The 16,786-nt window shown below is 39.2% G+C and overlaps 1 protein-coding gene across 2 annotated transcripts in view; it reads left to right on the top strand.

The window, feature by feature from the left end:
- The window catches only part of NR3C2 (nuclear receptor subfamily 3 group C member 2), a 370,452-nt gene that overhangs the window by 281,605 nt on the left and 72,061 nt on the right, over positions 1–16,786 (top strand). For both annotated transcript variants that reach the window (XM_059922588.1, XM_059922589.1), the window contains exons 5-6: positions 13,380–13,718; positions 15,225–15,369. In XM_059922588.1, coding sequence (XP_059778571.1) covers positions 13,380–13,718; positions 15,225–15,369 — 484 coding nt within the window. The remainder of the gene's footprint in view (positions 1–13,379; positions 13,719–15,224; positions 15,370–16,786) is intronic.

Genomic DNA, 16,786 nt, shown 5'->3' with positions numbered 1-16,786 from the left:
TGTGTGCCATACAGTAGAAAGCTTAAATAAGTTCTAAGCACAGGAATCCAGAAATGAAACAAATTAATATAAAGTGTTTCATTGGGCATGGTCTCTTGATCTTTATTCTCTGTGGTCATATCTGTAAAGGGAGACTATTTGAATCTAAACGAGAATTTCTAATTCTAACTGGGGACCCAAAGAAAATGCCATTAAAGGGTAGAAATTCTCTAAAGGGAAGCTTATAGGCTTGTGTCATCCCCTTCAATTACGGAAGTTAAAAATTATTATGGGGGTTAAAAATTGTGTTTTACCTGGTATGTGACTTAGGACCACATCATCCATTTGAAAATCATAGCATGAGATTGGCCTTCACCCAAGTCAGCAGTGAAGAACTGACTCCTGGTCAAGGCATCTGCTCTGGGATGACAGCCGTGGGCCACCCTGTGACCCCAGACAAGGCTTTTCTAACGCTAGCAAAGCCATCAGTGAAATCCATCATCAACGGCAGTGTCCGTTCTTCAGAGCTACGTATAGGGGCGCTGACATCACAACATGCTAGCAGACTTAGTTTTCAATGAAGGGAAACCTATCTTTGGGACAGAAGCAGAATTTTAATAGGAAAATGGAGAACCATATGTGAGAAGAAATAAATAACTGTTTTTGTTTAATCTCTTTATTGTAAATGTGACGTTAGTTTAAAAATAGTGATTTAAAGGACTTAAATGTGAATTGCAACCCCAAAGAAAAACTTGCAGAAATGGCCCAGTTATCCATCCTTCTTGAACTACTTAAATCCTCTCCAGAAGACACCTCATCTTCCAGCTTTGATGGAGAAGGGCCAACTCGTTTCCATCCAGGGCTGGGGTTCGGTCTCATATGTGAAAGAAAACTACAGATGATAAGGAATCACTGAAAATAAAAGGACATTTTACGTTCCCTTCTTCTAAAAGTTGCTTTTTAACGAGTTAGCATCGTATTTACAACTTTCTTAAATTCTTCCTTGGACTTTTATTTTTTTAATGCAGCTAAATGCTCTAAATTTGAAGAGTCCTTTGCAACCTAAATGGAAAGCATATTCCTTTTAAAGATGCTTTTGTTCAGCCTGCTGTGCTGAGCTAGGTTTGAGAGAGTCACCAAAAGCTTTGGAATTTACACTGTGGCAGAATACCAAAGGAAAAAAGAGCAGTTTGTCTTCTCAACAGAGCTGAGAGGTCAGGCCTGGGCGTCGGCCCTACCCTGGCATGGCTCCGCTCGCCATCAGGCAGCTGAGCGACCTCCTCTCCAGCAGTGGCCTGTACCTGCCAACACCAGACATCATCAAAGAGCCTCAAGATGTTCCAGCACGAACCCTGTGTGCAAAGAGAGGCTGGAATGAAAACACAAGAAGCGAATGCAAGCGAATCACTTATTCAAAAAAGGCCATTTAGTTTGGCTCGGCCTGTATCCTGAAGCGATCCCAGCCTAGAAAAATAATTTTTTTTCAAGTCCATTGGCTACTCTTAATTCTTAATTTCGACTCATTCTGATGATGTCAGTGGAATAAAATGTGGAGTAATATTTATTGAAAATGCATAAAAGCTATCAGCACTGACGTTTGTTTTCTTTTTCCTCAGGCCTATTTAATTTTTGCCCCCAACTTAAGTGGGAGCCTGTTAACTCATTAACATGTCCTCATTCTACTCATTCTTTTTTATATTAGCGTTAGCTTCTAACATGAGGATTTTTTTCAAATTCTGCTGGCCAGCTTTGTCTTGCATTTGTAAAATGTTCTTAATACTAGAGTGATCGTATTTAGAAATACAGACTATTTTCTGTGTTATATATCAGTTGTGAAAAATGTCTTTGTATCAATTCATGGGATTATTATTTTACATCTGGTTATCTGCTTCACCAGTTCTTTTTCTTCCGAAGCAATTTTAATCATTTTTATTGTTTTTTTTTTTAAAATTAATTTATTTATTTATGGCTGTGTTGGGTCTTCGTTTCGGTGCTAGGGCTTTCTCTAGTTGTGGCAAGCGGGGGCCACTCTTCATCGCGGTGTGTGGGCCTCTCTTGTTGCGGAGCACAGGCTCCAGACGCGCAGGCTCAGTAATTGTGGCTCACAGGCCCAGTTGCTCCGCGGCATGTGGGATCTTCCCAGACCAGTGCTCGAACCCGTGTCCCCTGAGTTGGCAGGCACATTCTCAACCACTGCGCCACCAGGGAAGCCCTTAATCATTTTTAATCATTCAGTTATAATCTCAACATTGGTAGTCTCAACTAAAACCTCGTTGGTTTACTTTTCAGCTAAATAAAGTAAAGCATTACTTAAAATTTGATTAAAATTAAGCTGATTGTATATAGAAAATGCTGTTAAATAAAAGCTTTTGAAAGAATAATTATAATGTGGCTCTAAGTAATTATTTTATAGGAAGAATGTTGAGCTAAGGGAGATGAAATCATTTGAAGAAAATTGGTACTGGAGATAAAACTGTTCTATATCTGTATATTTTTTCATTTCACTGCATGGTTTTTCTGTCTTATGTACACAAATACTAATCATTTAAAAATTTCTGAAATTGAATTTAGGCAAATTCCTTGGTTGCTTTAGAATTCTCAGACACTTCCAAATTGTAAGGTCAACTGTAAGGCCTTACAGTTAAAGGGACCAAGCTGAGGAAACCATTGCAGTGAAGTAGTAACAAATGCTAAGAGGAAAGAACAGGATAATTGAAACATGTAAAAAATAATGGGCAGACAAACAGAAATGCATTACATTTTGTATGTTCTTTGAGAGCTTATGAAAGAAGTCTTCGGTTGAAATTTTTGTAAAGGAAAATGGCATTACCCAGTGTAAATACCCTCATCATATATCTGTTGGGTAAACTCTTATTTTTCTATACATAATATTTCTTAAGGTAGATCCTGCTTAGCTGACTTACCAGTGTGAGAAGGTCTGCTCGGGACCACTCTTCTGGGTTTTCTGCCCAGCGTGTGCTCTAGCATCTGACCAGCTCTTTTTGTCCTGAGCCTATGGAGAATCACGCCAGGACTGGGGAAGACACAGTAGATTAAGCTGGGTGCCGTCATCTATTTCCAGGTCACTGCCTTTTGCCTCTTTTTTTTTTTTTTTAATTTTATTTATTTTTTTGGCTGCATTGGGTCTTCGTTGCTGCGCTCAGGCTTCCTCTAGTTGCGGCGAGCGGGGCTACTCTTCATTGCGGTGCACAGGCTCTAGAGCGCAGCCTTCAGTAGTTGTGCACGGCCTTAGCTGCTCCACAGCATGTGGGATCTTCCCGGATCAGGGCTTGAACCCGTGTCCCCTGCAATGGCAGACGGATTCTTAACCACTGCACCACCAGGGAAGTCCTTGCCTCTTTATCATACCTTATTCACCCCTTGACCTTGTTAGAACAGTCATGTTTCTTCATAAAATATTCTTAATGAGACTGTTTACCTTGCATACCCAGTGAGATTGTGCTTCATGTAATAAGTTCTCTGCTCAAACATATGCCAAGAAGGCAGCTCTTGCAGCTATTAAAGAATTAACTTTTTAACTGAGAGAAGGATCTTTTTCTGGATAGCCACAGCTCTCATAGTGCTCTTTTTCTTATTTTAAGTAGATTGTAAAATTAGGAGGAGCTTTTCTGTCTTCTTTTTGCTTATTTGCTTGTGTTTTGTTTTACATTCACACATATATCAATCTTGAGCACAGCATCATTATTCCCGAAGAATAAGAATTTACAAAGGCAAATATATTACCTGTATTTTCTAAAGAATGCTCATTTGATTTTAAAAATACATTTATTCAAACTCAGAACTCAGCTATCAGTTGCAATGGAGCTTAGGAACCTTATTTTTTTACCTAAGAATTCTGCTTTATTGATGATGCAGAAATAAAATAAGATCATACATGAAGTTTAGCTGAACTAATACTTATAAAAGATGACATTTGGGTTCGTACATTGATTAATCCATCTCTACTAACCATTTCAATATTCTTGAACGTAAGAACTTGATTTTTAATCAGAAGGAGTAAGTCTTCTCCCAATAAGTCCTGTTTTTTAGTACAGACAGGTTTGATTTCTGCCTCCTTTGATTTCTCCTGCCATCAGAGTTAAGGTGTCAAAACAAGGAGCAAAAGCAAAAAGACTGTCTCATCTGCTACAGCAACAGCCCTGGAGTACACAGGGGTTGACTGTCCTGCCCAGGGAATTAGGAGAGAAAGCATCCTGTGTATTGGTACCGGTTGTTCTGTGTCTCCCATTAAAAAAAGGCTGCTGATCTTGTTACTAGAGGTGATCCAATGGCAACCTCGCTGATAATCTAGAAAAGTCATTAGGGCTCTGGGTCCTTTTCATACCCCTTTGACCTCCTGATTTGATGCACTCTGCACATGTGATGGGGTTTCTCTGTTCTCTTTTTCTGTGCCCTGACAAAAACTCACCTTCTCTTAACTCTGCAGACCATCCTTGTGACCCTGTACAAACCACTTTACCCCTGTGTACAATGGTGCTAACAATAGTACCTACCCACAGGGCACTTATGAGGACCTAAGTAGGATAACATTTTTAAAAGATGCTATCATGCTGGACATACAGATTCTCAATTAATGATAGCCTTTACTATGAACTGTTTTCCCCACTTAAAAAAAAATTAGGTAATCTCAGGATTAGGAGAAACCACAGAGCCCATTTTCAGTACAGACCTGAGTTCTGTACCTTAAATGGTAAAACTGAAAAAAAAAAGGGGGGAGGGGCATGTGAACGCTGGGGATAGGGTAAAAGGGAGCATATAGAACTTTAGGAGTTTCTTCCATGGCAGTGGATGTTCTCCCAAGCCTGCATTCAGTGATCACAGTATTTGCCCTTGGAGTATATTTTGGAAAAATATTTCTAAAGTTATCTCTTACCACACTTCCAAGTGTAAGGGATTTATTCCTGTTTTTGAGACAAATATGAGCCAGAGAAGTTCCACTCAGACACATGGAAGCCTGGAATGTACATTGGAGGTCGTATTTCCTTCCCTTGTAGGGCTACTGGGTCTCGATAACTCATTTCATCATCCTTCTCCTGCACGGCAGAATTGCACTCAGGCAAGCAGGGAACCTGCCTACCTATTACTTTACAGTTTTTAGAAAAGAATATTACATGTTCTTGGCGGTCATGCATTCCAGGCTCTCTCCATAACACATTCCAGAAAACTTGCAGGAAATTCTCCTAATGTCTCATCTAAATCCCTGCTTCTGCCCTTTAAACCTTTAGATCTTATCTTGACCTCAGTAGAAATAGAAAATAGATGCTCACTGTGATTTGGCAAAGGCTTGTCAAGTTTTTGAAATTGCTATTTGGTTTCTCATATCCCTCACTTTCTACTCTAGCATAACTCAATCCCTGTCTTTCTCCACTTATTTTTTTTTTTCCCCATAAACATTTTTGGTCCAAAGCTTTGGGGATGGGGCATTCGTCATTTTGTTGCTCCCTTCTGATAACTCCCTGGCGGTGTATATCAGCCCAACAGTGGCAAGGCCCAGGTAGGGGGTGTTCCGTGTAGTAAACCCACTGTCCACCTGACCTGGCCGTGGGGTGCTGGCTGCCGTCCTTGCCCCACCACTGCCCACGGTTCTTTAGAAGTGGTGTCCAAAGGAGTTCTGGAATTGCAGTGGCTCAGCCCACTGCCACTCAGTCCAGTGGCATTCTCTCTTGTTTAAACCAGCAAAGGTTTCAACAGAAGAAAGCCCTGGAAACCTTCTCCATTACCCAGAGGCTATCACCAAGAGGCCATTTCTCAGACTTTCTGTTTCCTCTTCTTCTGAGTTTCTTAACTTGGTTTAATGCAGTCCCAGCCTGGCCAGACCTCGAAGACATACTGCCTCACCTTTAAAACTCTGGCCAGAGATGGAACCCTCCCCCTGACACATCCTCCCATGTACAGACGTTCCTGAGTCTGCCTGGCAGTAAAAGGAAAAAAGGGAGGAGAAAATGTTGCTAAGTATTAGAGGAGAAAAAAAGAATCTGATTACAGAAAAATATAAATGCCATAAAAACAATCATGTTAATCAGCCATCTAGCCTGAGAAGTATCTCCTAGGCAGCTGCTGGCTTTGCCCCTTTCTGAATCCCTGTCTCCAGCAGGGAAGGTATCAGAATATGTCACTGGGGGGTGTCTTCCAGAACCTTGTCATGGTCTCTGCAAAATCAGCAGACCCCTTTTCTATCTCCCTCAGATTCCCTTGAGTCTGTTCAGATTTAGCTTCTGGTCTGAGGGACTTTCCTCTCGGGGCGGGGCGGGGGGGGCGGTCAGTGGTGCTTAACATTGGGTGGTTGCCCACACAGGGAAGTGACCGCTCCACGTGGGCCCTCAGTGTCGTTTGAATCACACCAAAAGCAAACCAGGGCTCAGTGGGAATTAACACAGAGGGATACAGGAAAGTGGAGGCGCTCATAGAAAGATAAACCAACGTCTCCCTGCCATTGTTCACTCACCGCATATATAGTCAGGAACACTGACCCCGAACTTGTCATAGCCTGTTTTAACCCTAATTGCTTTCTTACGTATTGATCCAACTTCCGCGAGGTTGTAAGCTCTTGTCTGGGCTCAGATCATCTTATTCAGCATTGCACTGCTCACAAAACCAGGGCAATTTCTACACAATGGGTGAATATTAGTTACTTGCTAAGTAGTAGATAAATGTATTCAAATGTATTCTATAACAATAGCAACAAAATTATGTTTGTTATAGCTATAGAGATATCTATGGTTATCTCTATACACATATTAAAATGTAATCTGTGGAGATCCACTAATCTGGAATGTCTTTTTCCCCCCAGATTTATTGAGGTTATGATTGACAAAAAATGATACATATTTAGCATGAACAATGTGGTATTGTGATATCAATATGCCTATGTAATGATTATGACAATCACGCTAATTAATGTGCCCATCACCTCACACAGTTACACGCGTGTGTGTGTGGGTATATGTGTGTGTGTGTGTCGTGTGGAATGTCTTAAAGTGGTCCAAGGTTGGGTTTGAGTTTGCCTTAGCATGGTTTTTATACTAATAAAATCAATAATGCCTGTTCATTTGTTAAATTATGTATATTAACATGAGAATGTTTAGGGATACTTTTTAAGACACCCAGTGTTCAAGTTCTATAACCACTTAAGGAGATTTATAAACAATTGGAATTCCACTTCCTTATTATCAATTGAGAAGCTAATTATTAATTCATAAAGCAATGTGCCCCTGACCCTCACCCCAATTCTATTAGTGTGTATGGTTTTGAGAACTGTAGATGTTCTTTTTCCTATTAGTAAAAATGAGAGAGGTTTTGCTGCAAAACCAGTTAAATCTATAAGAAGGTGGCATTCCTTCCTTTGATCTCATGACACAGAAATATGTGGTGGTTCCGCTAACTCTCGGTGTCTTCCTCCCCTGGCAGGAGAAGGGGAGAAGTCGTGCAGATAAAGGGGATGAGGAAAATAGGAAAGCATGATTAGGAGGAGAGTGGCAAGAGAAATGGTCTATGAAAGGAAGAGGATAGGGTAGATGCTGTTATTGTCCTGTGGGTTTAAACCAGTAATTACATTTGGCCTGGAACAGAAAAATACATGTTTTCATATAACCTCAGTATAGCCTCTCTAATATTTACTGCCAAGACCTAAAATTTCAAGACATGACACTAAGCATTTCTAAAATGACAGAATTATCACTTTACATCTTTCCAGTGAAATGTTATGGTTGAAAAAGCTCCCCATCAGTCTTTTATTCTACTCCAGATGGAAAAAAAAAAAAAAAAAGACATTGTCCCAGTGACCCATCTCCAAGTCTAAAGAATCTGTAATTTGAACACACTTGAGAAAGATAGTGATGAAAGTACCACGAGAATCCCATGCATCTCATCATTTTACTGTGGGATGCAGAAGCAGTGTATGTCATTCCTAGCCGGCCGTCATTCTACCACACTGGCAGTTTGTCCAAAGGGTATGTAGCAGACCAAGTCGGCCTCAGGAGACAGAGCAAACCAAAAAGGAAGTTGGGCCATGTTTCAGGGCCTTTTTGAATCTTGAGATGCCATTGGGAATTTTTCACAATTTTTTTTTTATGGCTGTGTTGGGTCTTCGTTTCTGTGCGAGGGCTTTCTCTAGTTGTGGCAAGTGGGGGCCACTCTTCATTGTGGTGTGCGGGCCTCTCACTATCACGGCCTCTCTTATTGCGGAGCACAGGCTCCAGATGCGCAGGCTCAGTAATTGTGGCTCACGGGCCTAGTTGCTCCGCGGCATGTGGGATCTTCCCAGACCAGGGCTCGAACCCGTGTCCCCTGCATTGGCAGGCAGATTCTCAACCACTGCGCCACCAGGGAAGCCCCCACAATTTTTATAGGGTCCCACCAGACGCTTCCTGCTTGCTGTCCAGCTTACCATTCTGGATAGGAAGCAGGGCCTTCCGATTGCACAGCTCCTGGGGGAACAATTCATGGGGAATCTATAGCGTTCTGTCCCCCGGCAGTGCCAGGAGAAAGTGGCTGCTAAGATGCTGCTAGTAATTAAGGACTTGGCACCTGGGGGCAGCTGCTAAGCATATACTGTTACTATAACATCCAGGTAGAACAGGTGAAATTCCTCTAGGCTCACGTGGGGCTGGGAGACATTCACAGTCATATTAATACACACCACACACACATACACACACACACACACCCTGCAACTGTGGCTGGCAGGTGAGAAAGGAATTGTGTCTCTGGGCCACATGGGAACATGAGTTCCCAAGCCCAAAGGCCATTAACTCCATGTTAATTTAGTAAGGTGGTAGGTAGTGATAAGACCCCTAATTTATGTTCACGGATGCTTTGGATAATGGAAACATGCTCATTAAGTATCTTTGGCCAGAGATTTTCCTGTGTAATTAGCACACATCTTAATTATACACTTGGATTTGAAGCTGGTGCTAATCTTAAAGTATTAAAAAACAAATTAGATAAAGAGAAAAGGATTAGAAGAGAGACTGCATAGCACAGAGGTTAAGAGTGTGGGCTCTGAGCCATGGCCCAGTTCAAAAACTAGCCCTGGTGTTTACCAGCCCTGCAACCTTGAAGAAGTACTTCCTGTCTCTGTGCACCTGTAAAATGGAAATAACATTGCCTAATCGTAGGGTCATGGTGAGCATTGGAAGGCTTAAGACCACTAGAAATTGTTTTGAACTGTGCTTGGCACATAAGTGCTCCATAAATTGAGCTTATTATTTTTTTAGTTGTGGCCTTTTCAGAGTCATAACTCTGCAGGTGGATCATTACACAGTAGGAATTTGGAAAAGGAATAATAACAATTTAGAAATTTTATCCTAAAATGTCAAACTTGCCTACATTTCCTACACAGAAGTAAATTAATAATTCACATATGTAATAGTTTGTTAAAGTGTATTACAGTTCGAAAATGAAGTGTCAACAAACATTTATTGAGTACCCATAAGGGTCATGGAAAGTGATGTTATAGGAGCACATAAGACGTTAACAACTTCCAGGAGCTTTAATTTTAGAAGGCGGCATGTGTTAGACGAGTATAAAATTTTCAAGCATTTTAGAAGGGCTACTTTGGGTAATATGATTGTTATGTAACTGTACTCTTTTAGAAAAAGATGCAGGATGAATACACTTGGCTGAAGAATCTGCACACTGAAAATATTTATTTTCTTGAACTATTTAAGGAACTATAAATAAATACTCAATTCCAAGTGTCCCTCATATATTCATAAAATTACAACATAAAATTAAATGTAACTGAAATGCTAAACATAATATTGATAATCTGCTCAGTCGGTTGTGCTACAGGCCACAGCCTTGTGTATCAGTGCTAGAGAAAATATTAAGCATTCTTCTTCATGATATTTCATAGCATTAGCCTTAAATCAGCCATGAGAATAGACACAGCATTACAGATCAAAGGCCTAAAATAAGTATGAATTTTATAATTACCTTGCAAGCAAATATCATTTTTAATAAAATTTGAGAATATCAGCCTTGTCTATTTCTCATCAATCAAATGATGGTTATCATCAGGTGTAGTCTTATAAAGGATAAGGACATTTTAATGAACTGGAATAGTTTTAATATCTGCAAAATTATGTGAAAGAATGGAAGTGACATTGAAGCACTACTTCAGATGTTAATAATAATTTTCAACATTGTTTTCAGTTTTCTTACCTGTTGAGCCCTCTGTGAGATAGGAGAGGGAAACACTATCATTCTCATTTTTTGGATGAATCAGTTGAGGCTTAGAGAAAAGTTTATGTGACACAGAGGCAGTTAGTTCCAAGTATCTGATTCCCCAAATGACTAATCTGTGCTATCGAGGATCTTCTCAAGCTCTTATAGATACAGTCATCCATTGACCAGCATTGGGGATTATCTGCATGTTTGATTATTTTCTTCTCCTTCTCTGTTTTGCCTAGTTTTTGAGGCATTTAGTGATTATTTTTTCCTTTGGTTTGTTCACTTGTTCATTCATCGGAAGCATCTTGGTCCCCTACTGTATGCTCAGCACTACTGAGCAGTACTTTTGTCGGCCGCTCCCCATTAGCATACTACATGAATAGGATACATCTGCTTTTCATTCAGACAGTTCTAAAACTCAGGTTTTTCTGCCTCTTTCATTGAAGGAGACAGTCCATGAGAAAGGAAATGATCTGAAATAATTGAAGTTTTTTAAGTGTTTTGCTAATTTCAAACTTCTTAAAGATAGGAATTATATCTTGTTCATCTCTTAAGCATGTGTGGCAGGTATGTCTCTTGTTGGATAGTGGCTTGTCTTTTATCTGAATCAGTGTTTCTGTGATGCAAGTGGTAAATGTAATATTAATGGCCATACTTACGAGCATGAATGATTATTTTGAAAATCAAATTAATTGGTGTGGTATAACCCTACTCTGTGTTAACTTCATATCCTGTAAGTTTCTCACACATGTTAGAGCTAAGTTGAAGGTGTCTGATACTTCAAGAATTTTAAAATAAATTCCTCAATAAAATAGAAAACCTTACAATTGCAAAGTAAATTTATTACCATAGCTCTAAGCTCAGTTTGGCACATCTGAGCTTTCTCTATCCTTTATCCATTTATTCATTCATTCACCCATCTTCCCCATTATCTATCCATCTCCCCATTAACCCCACCCACCTGCCATCCATCCCCCAACCCTCCCATCTACCTCCCAATTCTCCCTTCCACCTCCCCAGTCTTTCTTTCCCCATATCTATTGTAAGAACCCTCAAGAGAAATGTGAATGAAAAGCAGTTGCTATTACATTATTTACAGTAGCCAAGACATGGAAACAACCTAAATGTCCATCGATAGATGAATAGATAAAGATGTGGTACATATATACAATGGAATATTACTCAGCCATAAAAACAAATGAAATCATGCCATTTGCAGCAACATGGATGGACCTAGAGATTATCATACTAAACAAAGTAAGTCAGAAAGAGAAAGACAAATACCATATGATATCACTTATATGTAGAATCTAAAATGCGACACAAATGAACCTGTCTGTGAAACAGAAACAGACTCACAGACATAGAGAACAGACTGGTGGTTGCTGAGGGGGAGGGGGGATGGGGGAGGGAAGGATTGGGAGTTTGGGATTAGCAGATGTAAACTATTATATATAGGATGGATAAACAACAAGGGAACAACAAGGTCCTACTGTATAGCATAGGGAACTATATTCAATATCCTGTGATAAACCATAATGGAAAAGAATATGAAAAGAAAAAATATATATATATAACTGAGTCACTTTGCTGTACAGCAGAAATTAATACAACATTGTAAATCAACTATACTTCAATAAAATTTGTTTAAAAGCAGTTGCTATTAAAGTTAATACTAATTCTTTGGTTTTATGATGAACATACTATTTATTGTCCAAAATATGGTACTTTTAGGAATAAACAGGGTACTTACTAATAATCATGCTGGGAAACAAGCATAAACTAGGACTGTTCTGGGTAAATCAGAATATGGTCACTTGTAATACATTCTACTAAAAATCTAAAGTGGTATTCCTGTACTGTATTGTGATATCTTTTAGTTATAGGCTATATGACATGTGAATTGTTTATTTATAGTAAAAATATAGAGTAGGAGAGATTTTTAAGGATTGTGTAATGGTATAACTCACACCTGAATTTTTTAATAGCATTAATTCCTGTACGTTTACTAGTTAGTGCCCCAATTTGGAATCATCCAGATATTTCATTTCTTCCCTTCTGTTGCCTTTCTTTGGGGTTGATTAGCTCCCATTCATTCAGTGGAAATCTGTAAATCACTTTGTGTAGGCATAGCATTTACCAAGGTGCCATGGGGGCTGTAAAAGAAGAGGAACACCCAATCTTTATGCCTCAGCAGTTCACAGTATAGCTGGGGACATCGGTCGGTCTAACAGCATCTGCACAAAATAACTACTCTGAGTAAGCAAGTGGTTGCACATGGACCACAGCAGGAAGAGTAAGTGGTAGAGAAGCACCCAAGAGGAATAAGTAAAGGGCCAGAGAAAGCTAATTAGAGGGAGCAGAGACAGCACTAAGATAATAAGCTCAATCAGGCGAGTCTAGCCCTTGTTGCCAACTCTTTAGTGGGTAATAGGTGGGAATTATTGGCTTATATAAGATTTAGTTGAGGCATATGTAACTTATTAGCATCTGAAATAATTTATCCTTCCTCTGAGCTCTTAACTCTATTTTACATACACTAGCTGTGTAGTCTTGGACAGATTTCTTGACCCTTCTGGTCTGCTTCCTCTTTATAAAATGAGAATCGTAATAGTACCTAGTCATAAAATTGTTAAAGTGGTTAATTTATAAAAAGCATTTAGGACATAAAATTGTTAAAATTGTTAAAGTGGTTAATTTATAAAAAGCATTTAAGACAGTGTCTGGTATCAGAAAAATACTGAAAAGGGGCTGTTCCTACTAGTATAACAAGACATCCTTAGAGGAAAAGTACACTTTAATCAATATAAGTCAATATTTGCTTGCAATTTACCTCATGTAAGGTAGGCCAAACATAATCTTTTTTTAATTCCTTTTTTGGTGTGGTGCCATTTATTGATTTATTTATTTAACTCCAGTTTTCCTGAGATAATAATCGACCTACAGCCCTGTATTAAAGTGTACAGCATAATGATTTGACTTACATACGATATGAAATGATCATCCCAATCAGATTAGTGAATGTTCAGCATCTCATATGGATACAAAATGAAAGAATTAGGATTTTTTTTCTTGTAATGCAAACTCTTAAGATTTACTCTTAACATTTGTATATAACAGACAAAAAGTGTTGTGCTTTAGATGGTATTTATCATGCGAAACATAATCTTAATTTGCCCTGTTTATAATTTTTGTTTTTTTTACAGCTCGAAAGTCCAAGAAGTTGGGGAAGTTAAAAGGGATTCACGAGGAACAGTCACAGCAGCCTCCACCTCCCCCACCCCAGAGCCCAGAGGAAGGAACTACGTACATCGCTCCCGCGCAAGAGCCCTCCGTCAACTCAGCGCTGGTTCCTCAACTCTCCACAATTTCCCGAGCGCTCACACCTTCCCCTTCCATGGTCCTTGAAACCATCGAACCCGAGATTGTGTATGCAGGCTATGACAACTCCAAACCGGATACAGCCGAAAACCTGCTCTCCACCCTCAACCGCTTAGCAGGCAAACAAATGATCCAAGTCGTGAAGTGGGCGAAGGTAATTCCAGGTAGGATGGCCTCGCGTTTCAGGGTCTGCATCCTGAACTAGGCACGTCAGGGCAACAGGGCATACCGTATGCAGCAGTGCAATTGAGTTTGCTTTCTGTTCGATCCCGACACCCAATTTTTTACTCGATGTCAAATGAATCAAGTGTGTAGAAAAAAAATCTGGTGAATGTGCTCGTTTCTCTTGAGAAATTAGAGTTAAGGGTTCTATTGTTAATAGAACATACCCATTTCTTATGTTGAGGATTGAAATGGAAAGTTTCATTCCAGTAATATTAATAAGGTAAAACACATTCTAGTTGTCAAAACAAGAATTGAGCCCATTATTAGCAGCTCGTAGCCAGGGCTACTCTAAGCCCTAGACCAGGTAAATCAAGACATATATACACTACTATATATAAAATAGATAACTAATAAGGACCTGCTGTATAGCACAGGGAACTCTACTTAATACTCTGTAATGGCCTGTATGGGAAAAGAATCTAAAAAAGAGTGGATATATGTATAGGTATAACTGATTCACTTTGCTGTACAGCAGAAACCAACACAACATTATAAATCAACAATACTCTAATAAAAATTAATTTAAAAAAAAGACCTCTCAGGTAAGCTGTAGGGGCCTCTGAAAGAGTCTCTCTGAAAATATCTTACCTCCATAACCCTTTAATTTGTCCTTGAAATTCCTACTTTAGTCAGTCTTATGCTGTAGCATTTTATTAATAAGGCCCCTATTAATCTACAGAAACATTGCTCAGAATTGTGATCACATTGTCCCAGTTCATTAATCCAAAGCAGTTTCTTAGATGTCCTGTGGTCAACCAGCAGCCATAAGACAAAAGACTGGGGAAAGCTCTGATGACTGACTCTTTGAAGGGGAGCTTGCCAGGTGAAACTGTACACAAACAGAATACCCTGGTGCCCCTGGGAGTACAGAGGGTGAGAAAAGAAACAAAAGAAGGGCCTGAGGCCCAGAAAGGAAGACTGTGGGTAAGGCAGGACAGCATCAAGGATGCTTATTCTGCCTCAGAAGTCTGTTGAAGTCTGGCATTATCCCAGCCTAGGGGAAGCAAGGAATAAGACTTTTTCAATCACTGCAAACTCATGAAAAGTAAAATCTTCCACCAGTATTGCAGATATGCAAGAGTTGACATCATTAAATTATCTTTTATTTTGAAGTTATTCATTGTGAGTAGGATGAAGCAAGTGGTACAGGTAAATACAGATTCTTTCCGTCTAACTAAGGGTTGTAGACCACCGTCCACAATGAAACTCCCAGAACATCTTAGTTTTTTTTGCCCTGGCAGTTTACCCTCATTGAGAATTTAAGGTGAATTTAACATGAAATGTTGAACAGGACCAGGTCCATGATAGGTGCTCTTTAAATAACTGTAGAATTGATTTGAGTCAATGAGAGAAAGGGGGCAGTTTGGGGTTGACTTACGAAGCTTCTTCCTGGAATGTATTTAAATGCTAAGTGTATTTCTGTGATGAATTGTTCTCTTCTTCAGGATTTAAAAACCTGCCTCTCGAGGACCAAATTACCCTCATCCAGTATTCTTGGATGTGTCTGTCATCATTTGCCTTGAGCTGGAGATCGTACAAACATACAAACAGCCAATTTCTCTATTTTGCACCAGACCTAGTCTTTAATGAGTAAGTACCTATTAATTAGCCTTCATAAAGTAAACCGAAGAGTTATTCGCTATGCTCTTTTATGACTTCTAAACAGATGTACCTTTGTGAAACAATCCACTGATACGTTTTTTAAGAGTTAAAAAGCTATCATTTGAGAACTTAAAAATTACTTTTTTACAAAATTATAATGCACATGTCTGAGTATATATAAATCAGTGTATGTAGATCTCACATGATAGTATGTGGGAATTGTCCCAAAGAATGATGATCCAGTTGGCTCCCAAAACTTGATTGGTACAAAGCCACAATTAATAGAAAACAACCTATTTTGGTATCTATTCCAGTTGGGGAGACTGTCTAATTTCTAGGAAATGTGAATGTACAAAGTGCCAGTTTTTGAGCACAGTCATATAATGATTCTTTTGTTAATAGTATACATCTGCTCAGTGTGTTTTCATGACAATCATAATTACCCTTCTTTGTGATCATAAGAGAAGCCAAAATGTTATTCTGTAGTGAAACATTTTTAGGTTTATGATGCATTTTAAAAAGATTGAAAGAATAGTACTAGATTTTTCTTTGGCCGTGAATTCCTCCCTATGTGAAGTTTACATTTTAATATTGTTTGCATTCTACATTAGCACATTTCGTGCATGTTTATATCCAGCCACGCTTCTTTGTAATTGTTGGGTCAAGAAATTGATAAATTAAAAAGGAACATTTGAATGATGATAGTAACCACAGCCATATTCTAACAGATGGCTGTCTCTCAAGATATGAAAATAGGGATTTTTCAATAGGGAAGGAAGTAGATGAGAAATAGATTGGTGATAAAAGAGAGAAAAGGGACGTGAAAGATTCAAAGTGGACATGTAGTGCCAAAATACCTAAATTGTACCGGTAGTAGTTGCCCTGAGAGTATCACTTCACCCAAATACAGTGGACCTCGGAGGCAGTTTTAGTCCAAGATAACTTAGGAGCATCAGTTGTTGGTTCTTGGGGTGACCGTTCTTTGGGCAATTAGTCAGAACAAATAATTCTACTAGTGCATAAATTTTCTTCATGCTTCAGAAGCATGAAGTGAGGCCAAACAACTGACAGGCACATTTTAATTTACTTGTTTTCCTGAATAATCAGCTGATATTATTAAATAGTAAGCCTGTTTTTAAATATGGTCTATAAACCAAAAGGAAAACATATTTGGATTCCCTGGCGGTCCAGTGGTTAGGACTCCGGACTTCCACTGCCGGCGGCCTGGGTTCGACCCCTGGTCGGGGAACTGAGATCCCGCAAGCTGCTCAGTGTGGCCAAAAAAAAAAAAAAAAAAGGAAAGCATATTAAGGAGGTTCTTTATTTTAAGAGGACATGTGGGTAAATACGAATCTCTATTGGTGCCATCCGGAGTGTCTCCTTTAGATTTTGTTTTAATAGAAGA

This window comes from Balaenoptera ricei, chromosome 5 (genome assembly GCF_028023285.1).
Source record: "Balaenoptera ricei isolate mBalRic1 chromosome 5, mBalRic1.hap2, whole genome shotgun sequence".
Classification (NCBI taxonomy): Eukaryota; Metazoa; Chordata; class Mammalia; order Artiodactyla; family Balaenopteridae; genus Balaenoptera; species Balaenoptera ricei.
The sequence above is the reverse complement of the archived record's forward strand: the minus strand, read 5'-3'. Positions and strand labels throughout refer to the sequence as shown.